The sequence below is a fragment of the Leptodactylus fuscus genome, chromosome 1, assembly GCF_031893055.1.
Source record: "Leptodactylus fuscus isolate aLepFus1 chromosome 1, aLepFus1.hap2, whole genome shotgun sequence".
NCBI lineage: Eukaryota > Metazoa > Chordata > Amphibia > Anura > Leptodactylidae > Leptodactylus > Leptodactylus fuscus.
The window spans coordinates 292,417,609-292,431,572 of record NC_134265.1 but is presented as its reverse complement, the minus strand read 5'-3'; the positions used below and the strand labels follow the sequence as shown (position 1 = coordinate 292,431,572).

General features: G+C 40.5%; 1 protein-coding gene across 1 annotated transcript; it reads right to left on the bottom strand.

The window, feature by feature from the left end:
• Positions 1 to 1,645: 1,645 nt before the first annotated feature.
• Positions 1,646 to 7,920, bottom strand: APELA (apelin receptor early endogenous ligand). The gene is made up of 2 exons (XM_075285903.1): positions 7,845 to 7,920; positions 1,646 to 1,734 (listed from the first exon to the last, which is right to left on the bottom strand). The coding sequence occupies exons 1-2, from the start codon at positions 7,918 to 7,920 to the stop codon at positions 1,646 to 1,648; spliced, it is 165 nt and encodes a 54-aa protein (XP_075142004.1).
• Between the last annotated feature and the right edge of the window lie 6,044 nt (positions 7,921 to 13,964).

Below are 13,964 nucleotides of genomic sequence, written 5' to 3'. Positions count from 1 at the left end.
TTGCAAGCAGTGTGTCAGTGGCGGCAAGCACACGGACCCCATAGACTATAATGGGGTCCATATGCTTGCTGCCAGATCTCCGCAGGGATCCTGCGGACAGGAAAATAGTTCACAATCTACTTTCCTGTCTGCATGATTCCTGTGGGCAGTGGGCGGCAAGCACACAGACCCCATTATAGTCTATGGGGTCCGTATGCTTTCACTGCACACCACTTGCAATTGTTTTTGGCATTCCATTCAGGGGGTCCCCACGCAGACTTCTCCGGATGGAATACAAAGGCAGATGTGAACGAGGGGTAAGTGGATACCTTTATACATTTGTTGTATTGGCTGTGAGACACACCCAAGTTTAGCAAAAAATGAAGGAAAAATCCCATTGTTTCTTACATATATGTATTTACATGGATTTCTAGTAGTACAAGAAAAATTCACAGCAGAAACAAGTAATTTAAATGGAATGTGTCACAAATGTTTTAAATTTTCCATAATAATGTTTATATATTAAAAAATGTACTATATTCTGCAATTTTCACTTTGGCCAATAAGCCTAATAATAGAGTGACACTTGACAATTCTGTAGCCAAATCCACTACTTTCAATAGATGATGTTACAGCTCATCTACTCCCTCTCCCTGTACAGAGCATGCTTAAAAATTAGTCCCATGGACCTTAATAAGGCTATGTTCACACTGAGTTTTTTGCAGGCGTATGTTGACACAGGATCCACATCAAGATCCGCCTGTAAAACCGCCTCCCATACATTTCAATGGGAGTCTCTAGCAGTTTTTTCCCACTAGCAATTTTTTTTTCAGCTAGCGGGAAGAAAAAGCAACATTCCCTAACTTCATGCGGATTCCGTGGCTGAGTCAGCCGCGCTGTCCGTGGCACGAGACTCACACCTGATTAGGCCCATTTATCCGGGCCTAATCAGGAGCAGGATTCCATGACTGAATGCTGATGCACTGCATTGGTATCCTGTCATGGTTAGCCACGCGAAAAAGCCACATGGTGGCTAAGACCCTAAGACAGCTTCAGTCTACTGCTGCCTATCGGCCATGACTATGCTGTAAGGCTCAACACTAGGTCATAGCAGAGGAGAAGCTCAGGCTAGAGGACAGCCCACATAATCATGTACAGAAAACAGAATAAAAAATTACATTCCTTATAATCCAATGGGGATAAACCCCAGACAAATCCGCTGTGTATCTGCTGCACACTCAGATAACATTTGCAGCAAATCTGTGGCAGAAATCCAAGGACAAAGTATTAAATTTCTGTTCTTGTTGGATTTTTTGACTATGTTCGTAAGATACCTGTCTGCTAAAACCTTCTGACTATCTCTTCCAATCTCCCCATATACGTGTATGTTTGACTAGGAGCTTGCATATATTGTGAATAGGGAGAGGAGAATAAGCCGCTTGGAGCCTATCTCCCAGAGAACAAAAGATTGAAATCCAACATGCCCAATGCTTAGCCACTGCCCCAACCTTTACCATTGGAGGAGGGTAGGAAGGCCCCATAAACATGAAAATTGATGGGATCATCCAACATATCTAATGTGTATGGGCACCCTCTCTATAGTAGGCAAGTATATTCTTGATATTAATAAGAGTTAGTTGAAAGAATTGGGGTTTGTATAAATACCTCAGGGGAAGGGCACTCGAGAATGGAGAGGCATACACCTTTTCAGGAAGCAGTTGTGTCTGTGAGGTCTTCTCCGTTGACCATTGTTTGCTAAAATGATTGAAAACATAAAAATTCTTAATTTCTTATTTGAGTAAAGATTAACAAGTATGGTATATTTCTTTAGACATTCTACGGTTGTCCTGATTCCTGTTCTTTGTGTTGATGTTTTGTACACTTATATAATTAATTGATCTAAATGTCTTAGAAGAAAATACCTTACATTTTTGAGGATTATGGAAAAGCTTGGCTCACTCACCTGTTGCCTGAGTGATTGATTGATTGATTTTTTTGGGGGCTGTATGCTCTACATTTATTATATTTAATAAAGCACCATTTTATGTGACTTTTGTGCACGCTGGGCATTTCCTTCTATTTATGTAGAGATGAGCAAGCCAGTTGGAATTGAAACAGATTCAACGCAAATTTTCCAAAAGTTTCATGTTCGTCCAAACATAGAGTCACCGAAGAGGCCGGAAGTGGAAAGAGAAAGAAAGAGAGAGACGAATGTCGTGAGGAGGCCCAGAAGAGGTGAGGGAAGGTCTGTATTAGGGTAAGTGCACATGGAGTTTTTTGATGCTGATTTTGACGCTGAATCTGCCTCAAAATCAGCCTCCAAAAAAAGAGTTCTATTGGGAGGCTTTTTTTGGAGGCTGATTTTGAGGCGGATTCAGCATCAAAATCAGCACCAAAAAACTCTGTGTGCACTGACCCTAAATGTTTATTTTTACACCTCCCTTGGGCCTCCACCTATTATTTAATGGGGTCTAAAGAGAGTATAACGGTCAGTTCACACGTGAACTGCCCGCGCGGGTTTTGACACCGAGAGAGCCGCGTTGAGCCGCGTCTCTCTCTTGTCAAAACCCGCCTGCCGCGACCATCACGGTCGCGGCTTTCCCCTCCGCTGTCGGCTCAAATGAATGAGCCGAGATAGGAGGGAGCTGCCGGGGGCGGAAGATAGGGCAGGTCGCTTCTTCCCGGCGGTCTGCATAGACCACCATTATAAGGAGCGGATTTTGAAGCGAAATCCGCTGTCAAAATCCGCCCCTTTGCCCACGTGTGAACTGGCCCTAATAGTTTCACTTCCGGTTCTGTCAGGCTGAAACAAAACTGAGGGTCAACTTGAGATTCAACAAATCTTCAGAGGTTTGCCTATCTCTACTTTTATAATACCTTTAATATACTTTTTTTTTTTGCAATACACACATTTTGTTAATATAGCCTTTAGGAGTCAATGATAAGTGTATATTTTGTATTAATTGTATTAATACTGCTAACTATCTGGAAGGTACAAGTGATATATTTTTATTCTCCAATTTATCCTACATATGCATTGCCATATGGCCGTTGGCTTTTGTATTTTTTAGCAAAAATCTTTTTGAATATAAGCAGGAACCAGACTTATAAAGCAGTTGGCTCTTTAGCTAGTAAGCAACAAGGGTAAAACAATCCAAAGAGAACTCTTCTAGTTAGATTTCTCATTTGCATCCCGTTGTTTAAGGCATTGTGGAGCTATTGCATTTGAACAAAAGCACTTTCCTTGGGCAATTACTAGAATTTCTACCCATTACATAGAGAAGGTAGTAAGGAATGGTGGTAAAATGGTCACATCTGTGTGTGGTAATTGTAACAGAAATCGAATGTTTACCTATAGCCTTGCACAGTGTTACAAATGGAATAGCTCATGCATGGTAAACTCATTAGTTTTACCTCTGGAACATTTCAACTGGCCAAGGTTGGACTTTCTGAGTTTAGTGTAAACAGGTGCGTTGCGGCCTGCACCAGAGGTCCTTGCATACATGTTAATGCTTTGAATACAAACCTATTATTTAGCTGTGATTCGTAGGGTAATAGTCAACTTTACAAAATCTAAACAGCAAGGACTTTATTAAAAAGATCATTACATACAAGTCTAAAAAATGTAACACGATTTGTCAAATATATGTTTTTTCCTCGCATGTTATAGCTCTAAGCCTACGTTCGGAACCTCTGTTGTACAATCCCTCTGAAATCAATCACAGTTGACCTGTCCTGTCCTGCATGCATCAAAATAACGGATGCCCAATGGACCCCATTATAGTCAGTGGAGACTCTAGGAATAAATCATTAGACTGAATTGTTTTTACTGTTTAGGGTGGGTTAACACCTGCGCCCGATCTCTGCTTTGTGGGTTTCCGTCTTCTGCCCGAGAAACTGGACAGGAGATGGAAATCGGCAGTCAGTTTCCGCCCGTGAGCGTCTTGTGCCTTTTTGCGGCAAAGCCGTTTTTTTTTAACCGGACACAAAGTCCTGCATTGAAACATATGGAAAGTGAACACAGCCCCCGTAAAAAGTGCTTGTATAGTGTGCGATACTTTAGAAATACTCTCCTTGGGTGCTCAAGGCTTCATACCTCCCGGTCCAGGCCATATAAACAGGAAAGCATTCTGCCATGAGTAAGGGGCTAAAGCCCTGAAACGCGTAGGCTACTAACGCTGGTTCATCTATGCTTTGAGCACGTCTATTATTTCATCATGCTGTAAGTGTTGTTTTCGTATTTTTCAAGTTTTTGCACTGGTCTTCTGTTTTTGTCAATTCATTTTAATCATGGACATTAAAAGTATATTTTAATTTTTGGATATTAATTGGAGTGCCGACAAAGTCCTGCATGTCCAACTTTGTGTCCAGAAAAAGAAAAAAAAACTGTTTCGCCACGGAGAGGCACAAAACGCTCACGGACAGTCACTTTGGAAACCCATTCCAGTGAATGGGTTAGAAAACTGACTGCTGATGTCTGTGTCCTGTCCAGTTTCACTTTTCAACATTTTGTTCATGAAGAATTATTTTCAGGGCAGACCTGGCAGCTCCTTTTGGCCCCCACTGTTATGTTAGTTGGAAAATTGGATGAAAGTGGACCTTTCGCTACATTTTCCAACTCTAACTCTTTGCATCCTTCATTAGGCAACGCTTCACAGATTCTGACTTAGTTGGAATTTTTTCTCTAGCCTTCACCATTTCAGAACAATCAGTCTCATGGACCGCCCACTTGACAGTATAAAGCCTATAATGTTTGCTGCTGATGCTAGCAGTACAGATTGCTCAGGAATGGTTTGGTGTACAGAAAAAATACAAACTTGACCGAAATAAATGGAGCTGTGCCTAATCTCATAGATTGTAAGCCCTCACGGCCGCAAAATCACGGCCGCAAAATAGCGCGGCGCATACGATCCCCGCTCCCATTGAAATCAATGGGAGCTTGAACAGCCCGCAAATGCTCACGCGGCGTCTACGTGCCACATCACACGGCACGTTACACCGTGTGAACCCGGCCTATATATACTGAGGTTAACAAGGAACATATATGGCATATCCACAGGCCCCCAAGCAAGGAAGTTTGACTAATCTTGGAAGCCCCATAGAAGTGAATGGAGAGAGCCACACTTGAGCAGCATGCTCTTCACTTACTGCAGCCTAAAGACGCCTTGTCAAGATATATGCAGGTCCTAGAGGTGGAGAGGCAATAAATGAGAATACCTCTTAAATGCAATATTTAGAGCAGGGCCTGAGGGGCGCTGCATGATACACGGATTCTATCTATGGTGTACACTGAATTCTTGTCTCATGCATTGCCCCATCATGCCTGTTACTAGACATAACACACGGTATCTTTTTTGTCCAGTGAAAGGCATTCATCTGGCTCATTTTGTGAAGAAAACAGTGACAACCCGTATAGACACCACACACAGCCTGTTGATCAGTCTCAGCTGCAGGACATGGAGGCAGGGGAAAGCGTGCAGTGCATGTCAACAGCAAGATCTGTGGAGTGCAGAGTGCAGTTCTCGGGAGAATTTTACAAATTTTTACTGTCTTGTGAAGTTGTCAGGTTCAACCAACTTTTATCTGTTTAGGGTCAGCTTTTAAGGGGTTTTCCAGCCCTAAATCGACTTTTCATACTGATGACCTATCCATAGTATAGGTCATCAGTATGCAATCTGTTGGTTTTCCAACACCTGAACATCACACAGATCAGCTGTTCTAGAAGCCTTCAGATACCGGGAGCTGCTAGTGGATGGGTGATGGGGAATTGCACTTGATCAGAACCACTGCTATGCAGAGGATGGGGCTGCTGCGCCACTCCTATTACTCGTATAGGAGCAGTGTTACACATGTCGCCTCTCTACTAGCAGCTTTAGACACCCAGTGGTTGCTAGAGTAGCTGATCTGTGTGGAGCCCAGGTGTTGTACCCCTACACATTGCATACATTTGAGGCCTGAAAATCCTTTTAATATACAACTTAACAACAGTAGAACTGCACAGAAATACAACACAATATAGTCTTTATTTTCCTTTGAACACATAATAAACTTGTTCTCTTCTGTCTTTGGCCACCATCAATGAATATACATGACTTTTTTGGTAATTAAGATCCTCCCCCGGGCCTCTTCTATATAGCTTTTCACTAGATCTTTATTGACTAGGTGGATTGTTGTACAGATACAGGGTCTTTGAGGTGCTGATTTAAATCTATGTTGATCTCCTGCTATTGTGCTGGGCTCCCTCCACCATTTGATATGCATTTTGTGCTCTAATGAACCTTTGTTCAGCAACTAACTGTATTCCACCCATCGTAGGAAACATAGTAATCATCTATAAACTCCTTCCTCTCTTACTAAGCCACTAATATGACTGACCTAAACTGTAGATATAAGCTTGACTTTAAAGGTTTTATTTACTTTCACTGTATTTGCATTGCATGCAGATACATATGTAACAGTGCTGAATTTGTCACTAAACTGTTACACATGCGCACCAGTCCATGGGCACAAAATAATGTCACAATGGTCTACTACATGTACAAACTGAGCTACATCTGTACCATTACCATACACTATAAGTTAGGGGAATACTAGTCCTATGCTACAGTACTGCATGTTCTATACATTACTGCTATGTAAATTATATTTTACTATTGATGGTAGTCAATGGGATCCCAAAATAAATAGTTACCTTCAAGTTGTGTTATTCACTACCAAAACTATATCTTTAAATCACTAAATAGTAGTAATGTAACATGAATGTATATTTGTCAATGCAATTCATGTTTGTAATAATCTTATCAGATAGAATTACTGTGTTGTGTATCATGCATTGTTGGTTACATTATGTGTGGTTAATGTAGTCAGGTCCTGTAAGGATGTGAAAGATGACAGTCATTAGATATGGAACATTATTTTGACTATGTTCATTTGCAAATTACCCCATTACTGGTTTCTTGTGTAATACAGCCAACAGGCCTATATCTAAACCCCGCAGAGGTCTCTTCTCTACCTACATGTGAGATGAATGTACAAAGGGTTTATCTAGGGTTGAAATGTATATAGGGGCATTTTCACGCAATGCTACCAGCATGCTAAGGCTGTCACATCGGTTTTTCTCCATACAAAAATAATCATTCCACTTCTATGAATATCCCACAGTATGTGTGCAATGTTTGACTGTTCTCTATAGTCAGTATATAGAGCAGTAAATGTTTAACTCAAGTATATGACCAAATGGCACAAGTTTAGAGGTACTTCACATTCCCCAAGCATTATCGAATATATCAGATGTATATCATGCATCGCCACCTAGGTTATTATTTCATTCTCATACATACTGTATATTTATGCATTTTATTTATTTAACGATTTCACAATTTTTTTTCTAACAAATTTTAATTTTACTTTACATTGTGTCATATTATGTTACAGACCAAAAAGAGATGCATTAAATATGGAAATCACAACATGAGGTTTATACTGTAAAGAAAAGTAAAACAAATTATGAAATTGAAATTTATATTGCGCACCTTACTACGTCTATAAAACATCAATACAAAAGAATCTAGTGAATATAACAAAGTTATAAGACAACACATATATATATATATATATATATATATATATATATATATATATATATATATTTTTTAGGAAACAGTCTGCAGAAGTAAGCTAAAAAGCATCAATAGTCAATGTACAGTATAACATTTTATCTGGTGCATTTTTAGAAACAAATAGATGTGAATATGTATGATGTGTATAGACTGGTGTCATTTCTATCAAATTTTAAAGTTTAAAATTTAAAAAATGACTTTTACATTAATATTTTTCATCCAAATTAAAAAGAATAGTTTTCTCACCTGGTCTCTGTCCGTGAATAAGGAACAGACTCATCAAGATGATAAATAGAACGTAAAATATTTTTTGAAATTTCATTCTTCTTTTTGGAGAGGGAAATCCCTGGGAGACTTAGAGCTGATGGATCAATCCTTGGAGCTGCTTTCAACTAAGTGAGCACAGAGTGAGGTGACTGCTGCATATCCCTGTAAGGTTAATGATCACAGGAGACAAGGTTAAAGAGCCTCCCACTTTGTCTTTCCCTCTTTACAAGGCTTTGGCTCTTGCTGCTCTCTCTTGGTTAAATACTGGATAAATGCTGGTTCCAGAATAAAGGCAAACAGTAGCCACTGCTAATGTAGATGGAGTAAGAAACAAAGAGACGTCTTCCCTTTAAATACCACCCATCCAGGGAGTCATGATGCTCTTGCATTTGCAACTGTTTAAACCTTGCATCTCCCATATTGGTCCCATATGCTGAAAAGCAATGGAAATGACAGGAAGTTCTTTCTATTGTCCCAACTTTGAAAGAATCCTGGAGCACACTTAAAACCCCAAAATTCTTTGTAAGAAAACTTACTGCACCAGTGATTTATCTTTTACTGAACTAGCTGCAAAGTGGCATCCATTGAAAACTTATCTGTAGACGGCTAAACCTAATCCTCCAGCATTGTCTGTTTAAATGGGAATTGGGTCCTATCTTGAGTTGAATGGTGGATTCCCGTACCCGATGATGTTTTTTTTCCTTTGAGATTGACATTTTCCAACTACATTATTTTGTTCTACAGCTCAGAATATATTTCTTGACAAGAAAGGTGAAGTTAGAAAATGTTATTGAGGCTTTCTGCTTTGACTTTGTTATATATCTTTCCAAGAGCATGTTTATACTGTTCAGATGACACAAATGCAGGTGCTCGGAGTCTGTTTACACTGTTTTGTCCTCCACAGGACGTTCAAGTGGGCAGTGATTTAAAGGCAAATGGCCTTGCAGCCATTCACATTAAAATCTAGTAGGCTTCCGAGGCTTTCAGTAAAACACAATGGCTGGAAGGTTATATACAATTTAATTATGATAGCAGAATTGAACTTTTTGTGATTCCCTTGACACTTATAGGAAATGGTCTCTGCAAAAGAACCCAAAAATCACATTTAGGAGTACGACAGGTCAGCATACATAAATCATAAGTAGAAGTAACACAGAAAAAATAAAGCAAAGCTGCATTTTCTTGTGATCTAGTCTTGCCTTAAAAAGTTGCGCCTGGGGCTCAAATGTTAAATAGAGCCCTGAAGATGACCTAGAGGTACAGAATTGTTTGCCTGTCTATGCTGATCTTGATTTATACACTACTTTCAAAGTCTTTCCTAGATTTCAATGTGCCTTAGGCATTGTGAGTGAATATACTTTGAATGGTCGCCCCACAAATTCACTCTTTGGCTCCGACTTTTCTTTGGAAAAATGCCTGACCTTTAAAGACTAAATAAGGAAAGTAAGATGAAATGCAAAGAAAAGAACATCTGAACATCTGAACATTTCTACCTTTTAGGGCAGTATTATCTTATTTATCACAGTTCATATTTATCACCTTTCTAAAGAATAAGTGATAAATATCTAATCACGAGAGGGCCACACGCTGGGACCATCACTGATCACTAAAGGTGAGGTTCAAAGCCCGTTACCTGTCATTACATGACCAAAGTGATGAGAGGTTTCTATAGAGCAGCAGTTTAGTACTAAGGACCCTGTTCTAGTGATTGGTGGCAGTGTTAGTAGTAGAGCACCCAGCCATCAAACATTAACTATCCAGTGGATAGGTGATAAATGTGAATTGTAGGAACATGCCTTCAACTTGACCATAGCCTCATAATATAGTAGGGATCTAACATCAAATTGCAATTAATTTATTCAGTTAACTGGATACTGTGACCTAGTTGGTGGTAATGTATTAGGTACTGGGGTCTGATCTGTGCGTGTCACACAGGAGTTGACCTGTGACAAGTATAGGGATGTGGTGTGGCTTACTGAAGAAGGTAAGCATCAGATGTTAACGTGTACAGAAATTATGGGGTTGAAGAGACATAGTATATATTGGTGGCGAAGGGATACATCATTTAAAGTCCATCTGACAGCTTTGAAATTGAACTTCAGAAAGGATAACGTTAAGAAACCCTTGTCCTGGGTGCCAAGATACCTTTGCTTTGGCTGCTGATATAGTAACACTGACAGTTATCATAGAATTAGCAATAACTGACTACACAAGTAATTGCCACAGTGATCTTGGACTACGAGCACTACATGTAATTAGAGTATCCGTAGTCCAAGAAAACTTCAATGTGCTGTATCAAGATATCTCATCACGTAATGGTGACAAACCAATTGGATGATTTACCTTAGTTATCTAACAAATGCCTAGACCAATCCTGCATGTATACTGGAGCATCAAAATAACAATGAAACATACTGGAAAGCTAACAGTTAATCTTTAGCTTTTCACTGCCAAGGATCTACAGTATGTATTAGAATATTTTTAACAATATTAGAGCTTGAGCTTAGATTTTGATGCCTACCAAACCATTATTAGTGCCATGTAGATGCCCTTAGAAGTAGCCACAAACTGATGAAATAATGCAGAACTAATGATATTTTATGGGTTTGCAAATCATCCTATAAATGCATCAAGAGCGGTGCCTGATTTACCAGAATTGCCTACCGATAGTTTCCTCTGGAATTGGTGCTCATGGTATCCATGGTTGACATTTTCATCCTGTTTGTCACAGCTTATCTACTATTAATTTGGATATCAACTGAAAAAAAAATCTCTCTGTATTTCTTCATCCATTTATGGCCACAAAGCTATGTGTGTATTAAACACCCTTGTATGGCACTATTGTTGGTTTGGTTGGCATTTTGGATCTGGCTCATTCATAAATCTGACTACAAACATTAAAAAGTTTTATATCAGTTGACCCTGCTGACAATTTAACAGGTATGGGGAAAACCTGACTATCCCCACCTTCTACTTTTTTTTTAAAAGTAGATTGTGACCCCCATATAGGGATCACAATGTACTTTTTTTCTCCTATCAGTAAGTCTTTGTAGAATGGGAGGAAATCCACACAAACATGGGGAAAACATACAAACTCCTTGCAGATGATGTTCCTGACAGGATTTGAACCCAGGACTCCAGCACTGCAAAGCTGCAGTGCTAACCATTGAGCCACCATGTTGCTCCGGTCTCCACCATCTACTGTCAGGGGGCAAACAAGGAATTATCAGGCTGGATTTGTTTCCTCTGGAGACCAGGCCCTATTGCCCACCCTCTCCTAGCCAGCAATCCTGTATACATTGCAGAACTAAGCATGGATGTTTATAGTGGAGTCAGGAAAGATAGTTGAAGCAAACAAAGTCTGGTGCCCGTACTTCAGCCAATTGTAGTTTAGAAAATGTGAGACATGTTCAATGTCATTCTAGCACGATTATACCTTCCTAGGGATACATTCTAAGTGATTTATGTGTCAGGTTGTATATATAGCTGTACAGCACAATTGCCAGTGTGCTTGAATTGTCTGCAATCATTCATTATTGGATTACTACATACTTATACCCTAAAGTAAATATCATTTTTAAAAAAATAAAACCTAAAACTGATCAGCTGTTATAAGCGGCTGCAATGTTCGAGTGAGTCCTGCAGCCTCTTCAGGGCTTACCTATTACAGCACCGTTTATTTGTGCAGAGGCTGTGCTTGGTATCACATCTCATCCCATTCACTTCAATGGGATTGAATTCTGATCAGACCATGTGACCGATGAATGTGATGTGACATGGCCTGTGAAGCTGAAGCAGTGTTGTTTCAACCAGCTGATCTACAGGAATCTCGGGTGTTGGATCCCCCAATGATGTTTAATTGATGACTTGTCCTAAGGACAGTCTGACCATGGGATGAATTTTCTGGGACGTCCACTCGGGACAATTGGGTCAACCATTTTGAGTGTATTCCACTTGTGAATTGGACGAATGACTGTAGAATAGGCCGCTACCTGCTGGAGTATCCTCAGCAGGTAGCGGTCTATTTACCTAACTCCTTTCTCATTGCCGTCCCCTGCTTCCCATTCTACTATAGGACACAGAGGGTGTCAGTGAGCAGGCCTAGGCCCAGGCCGCGAATCTCAACTATCACTATTATTATACTCAGGGGTCTTTTCAGACCCATGAGCATAATAATCAGAGCCCCAGGGGAGGTGAGGGAACATAATAAACAGTGTTACTCAACTCTCCCGGATCTGATTTTTCCTAGCAGGCTTCGGGCCCGTACGGTAATGTCCCAGACGTCACATTGTCTGGAACATTACCATACAGGCCCAAAGCTTGCACTAGCAGTACCATACAATCCCGAAGCCTGTGCTAGTAGTAATAGCCTGTTACTGCTAACACAGGCTTTGGGCCTGTATGGTAACAGGCTGTTGCTGCTAGCACAGGCTTTGGGCCTGTATGGTACTGCTAGCGCAGGCTTTGGGCCTGTATGGTAATGTTCCAGACCACGTGACGTCTGGGACATTAGCATACAGGTCCGAAGCCTGCTAGGATTAAAATCAGACTCTGGAGAGGTGAGTAACACTATTTATTATGTTTCCTCACCTCCACTGAGGAGTCAATAATATCTGTGTTGCAAACTTTACAAAGTCACAGCTGGAAGAAGTGGTCATGGCGGTCCAAAAGGAAGAGACAGGAAATGTGGGAAGACATCTCCTGTAAGTATTACTGCACAATTTATTACTGCATTGTATTCACTGTAATGTTACCACTACCTCCTCCCCCCCCCCTGCACTGCCTGAGGCAGACGATCAAAAGATGAACACCCCTCTGCCCCCTCCCGTTGTTCAGTCCAGGGTGGGGCCTCTTTTGATCATCCGCCTCAGGCAGCAGAGAGGCTAGGTTCACCACTGAGCACATGGCTATGCTTTTCACTTCTATGCTAACAGTCAATAAATTGAAAGCCTCTGTTTTACTGGCCTTGACCTACAACTGAATTGCATAATAACATGATTTACTCATTACAGCAATTGAAAAGATTCAGTCTTTTAAGATGCTACACATATGTATTTATGTCCACAGGCACGATTATTTTGATAGTATAGTATTTGGGGGCATTACACAGTACTGTATGTACAGTAAAAGTGGCACCTGGGGTAGCACCAGGCTTAGTTTACTGGTAGCTGGACAATGTTAAAAAGATTGGGGCGGGGTTTAAGTTACTACAGAGTGAGGGGACAACTGTAGAAGTGAAGGAACGAAGATGTCTGGGCATATAGTCATCGGGAGAAGTTATCATGATGCTCTGGGATGGATAAGGAAGAAAAGGAAAGTGAACAACTTCAAACAAGGCAGATATAATCCATGAATCATTGAATTTAATGCCACATAGTCTTACTGTGACTGCTTCTGGTCAGTATTATGTCCACTACTATATTCTTTATATAGTCTCTACTATATTCTGCAATGATGATTCTTTGCACAACATTTGTGTATAACAGAGTCTTATGGAGTCTCTATGACATGTCCTGAAGGCTGACAGTCTAATGCTAATAGGCAACCTACTAGACTCAGCCTACTAGAATCAAGTTGGTTTACAAAGATGGAAAATTTTAGGGCCTTCATTAGGTCACCTGGTGCCACGGCAACCTATCTGCACCCCACAGTTGTGCTATAGGAGTGCCTATGGAGGTGATCTGCTTTCTGTCAATCGTTTAGATACATCAGTTGCTATTGACCTTGGCATCAGAGAGGTTAAATGGATTCTATCATTAGAATACCCTTTTTACAATAAGTACATGTAGGAATAGCCTTAAGAAAGGCTATTCTTCTCTTTCCTTTATTATTCTGATTTGCACCCCCATTCCTGAGGAATTTCTTCTTTCTTTCTTATGCAAATGAGTTTTCTCGCAGCACTGGGAGCGTCTCAAGTGTTGCTTGAAAACTGTCTAGCAACGTCCCTATCTTCTTCACTGCCTCCACCTCTTCTCTTGCACTCCTCTTTTCTTGGTCCAAAAGCACCGACTGCGCATGTGCATCAGCCATTTTACCTATTGCCGAATGGGAGAGGCTAAGGGAAAATGGCTGACTGTGAAAGTCTGTTGGCCATTTTCC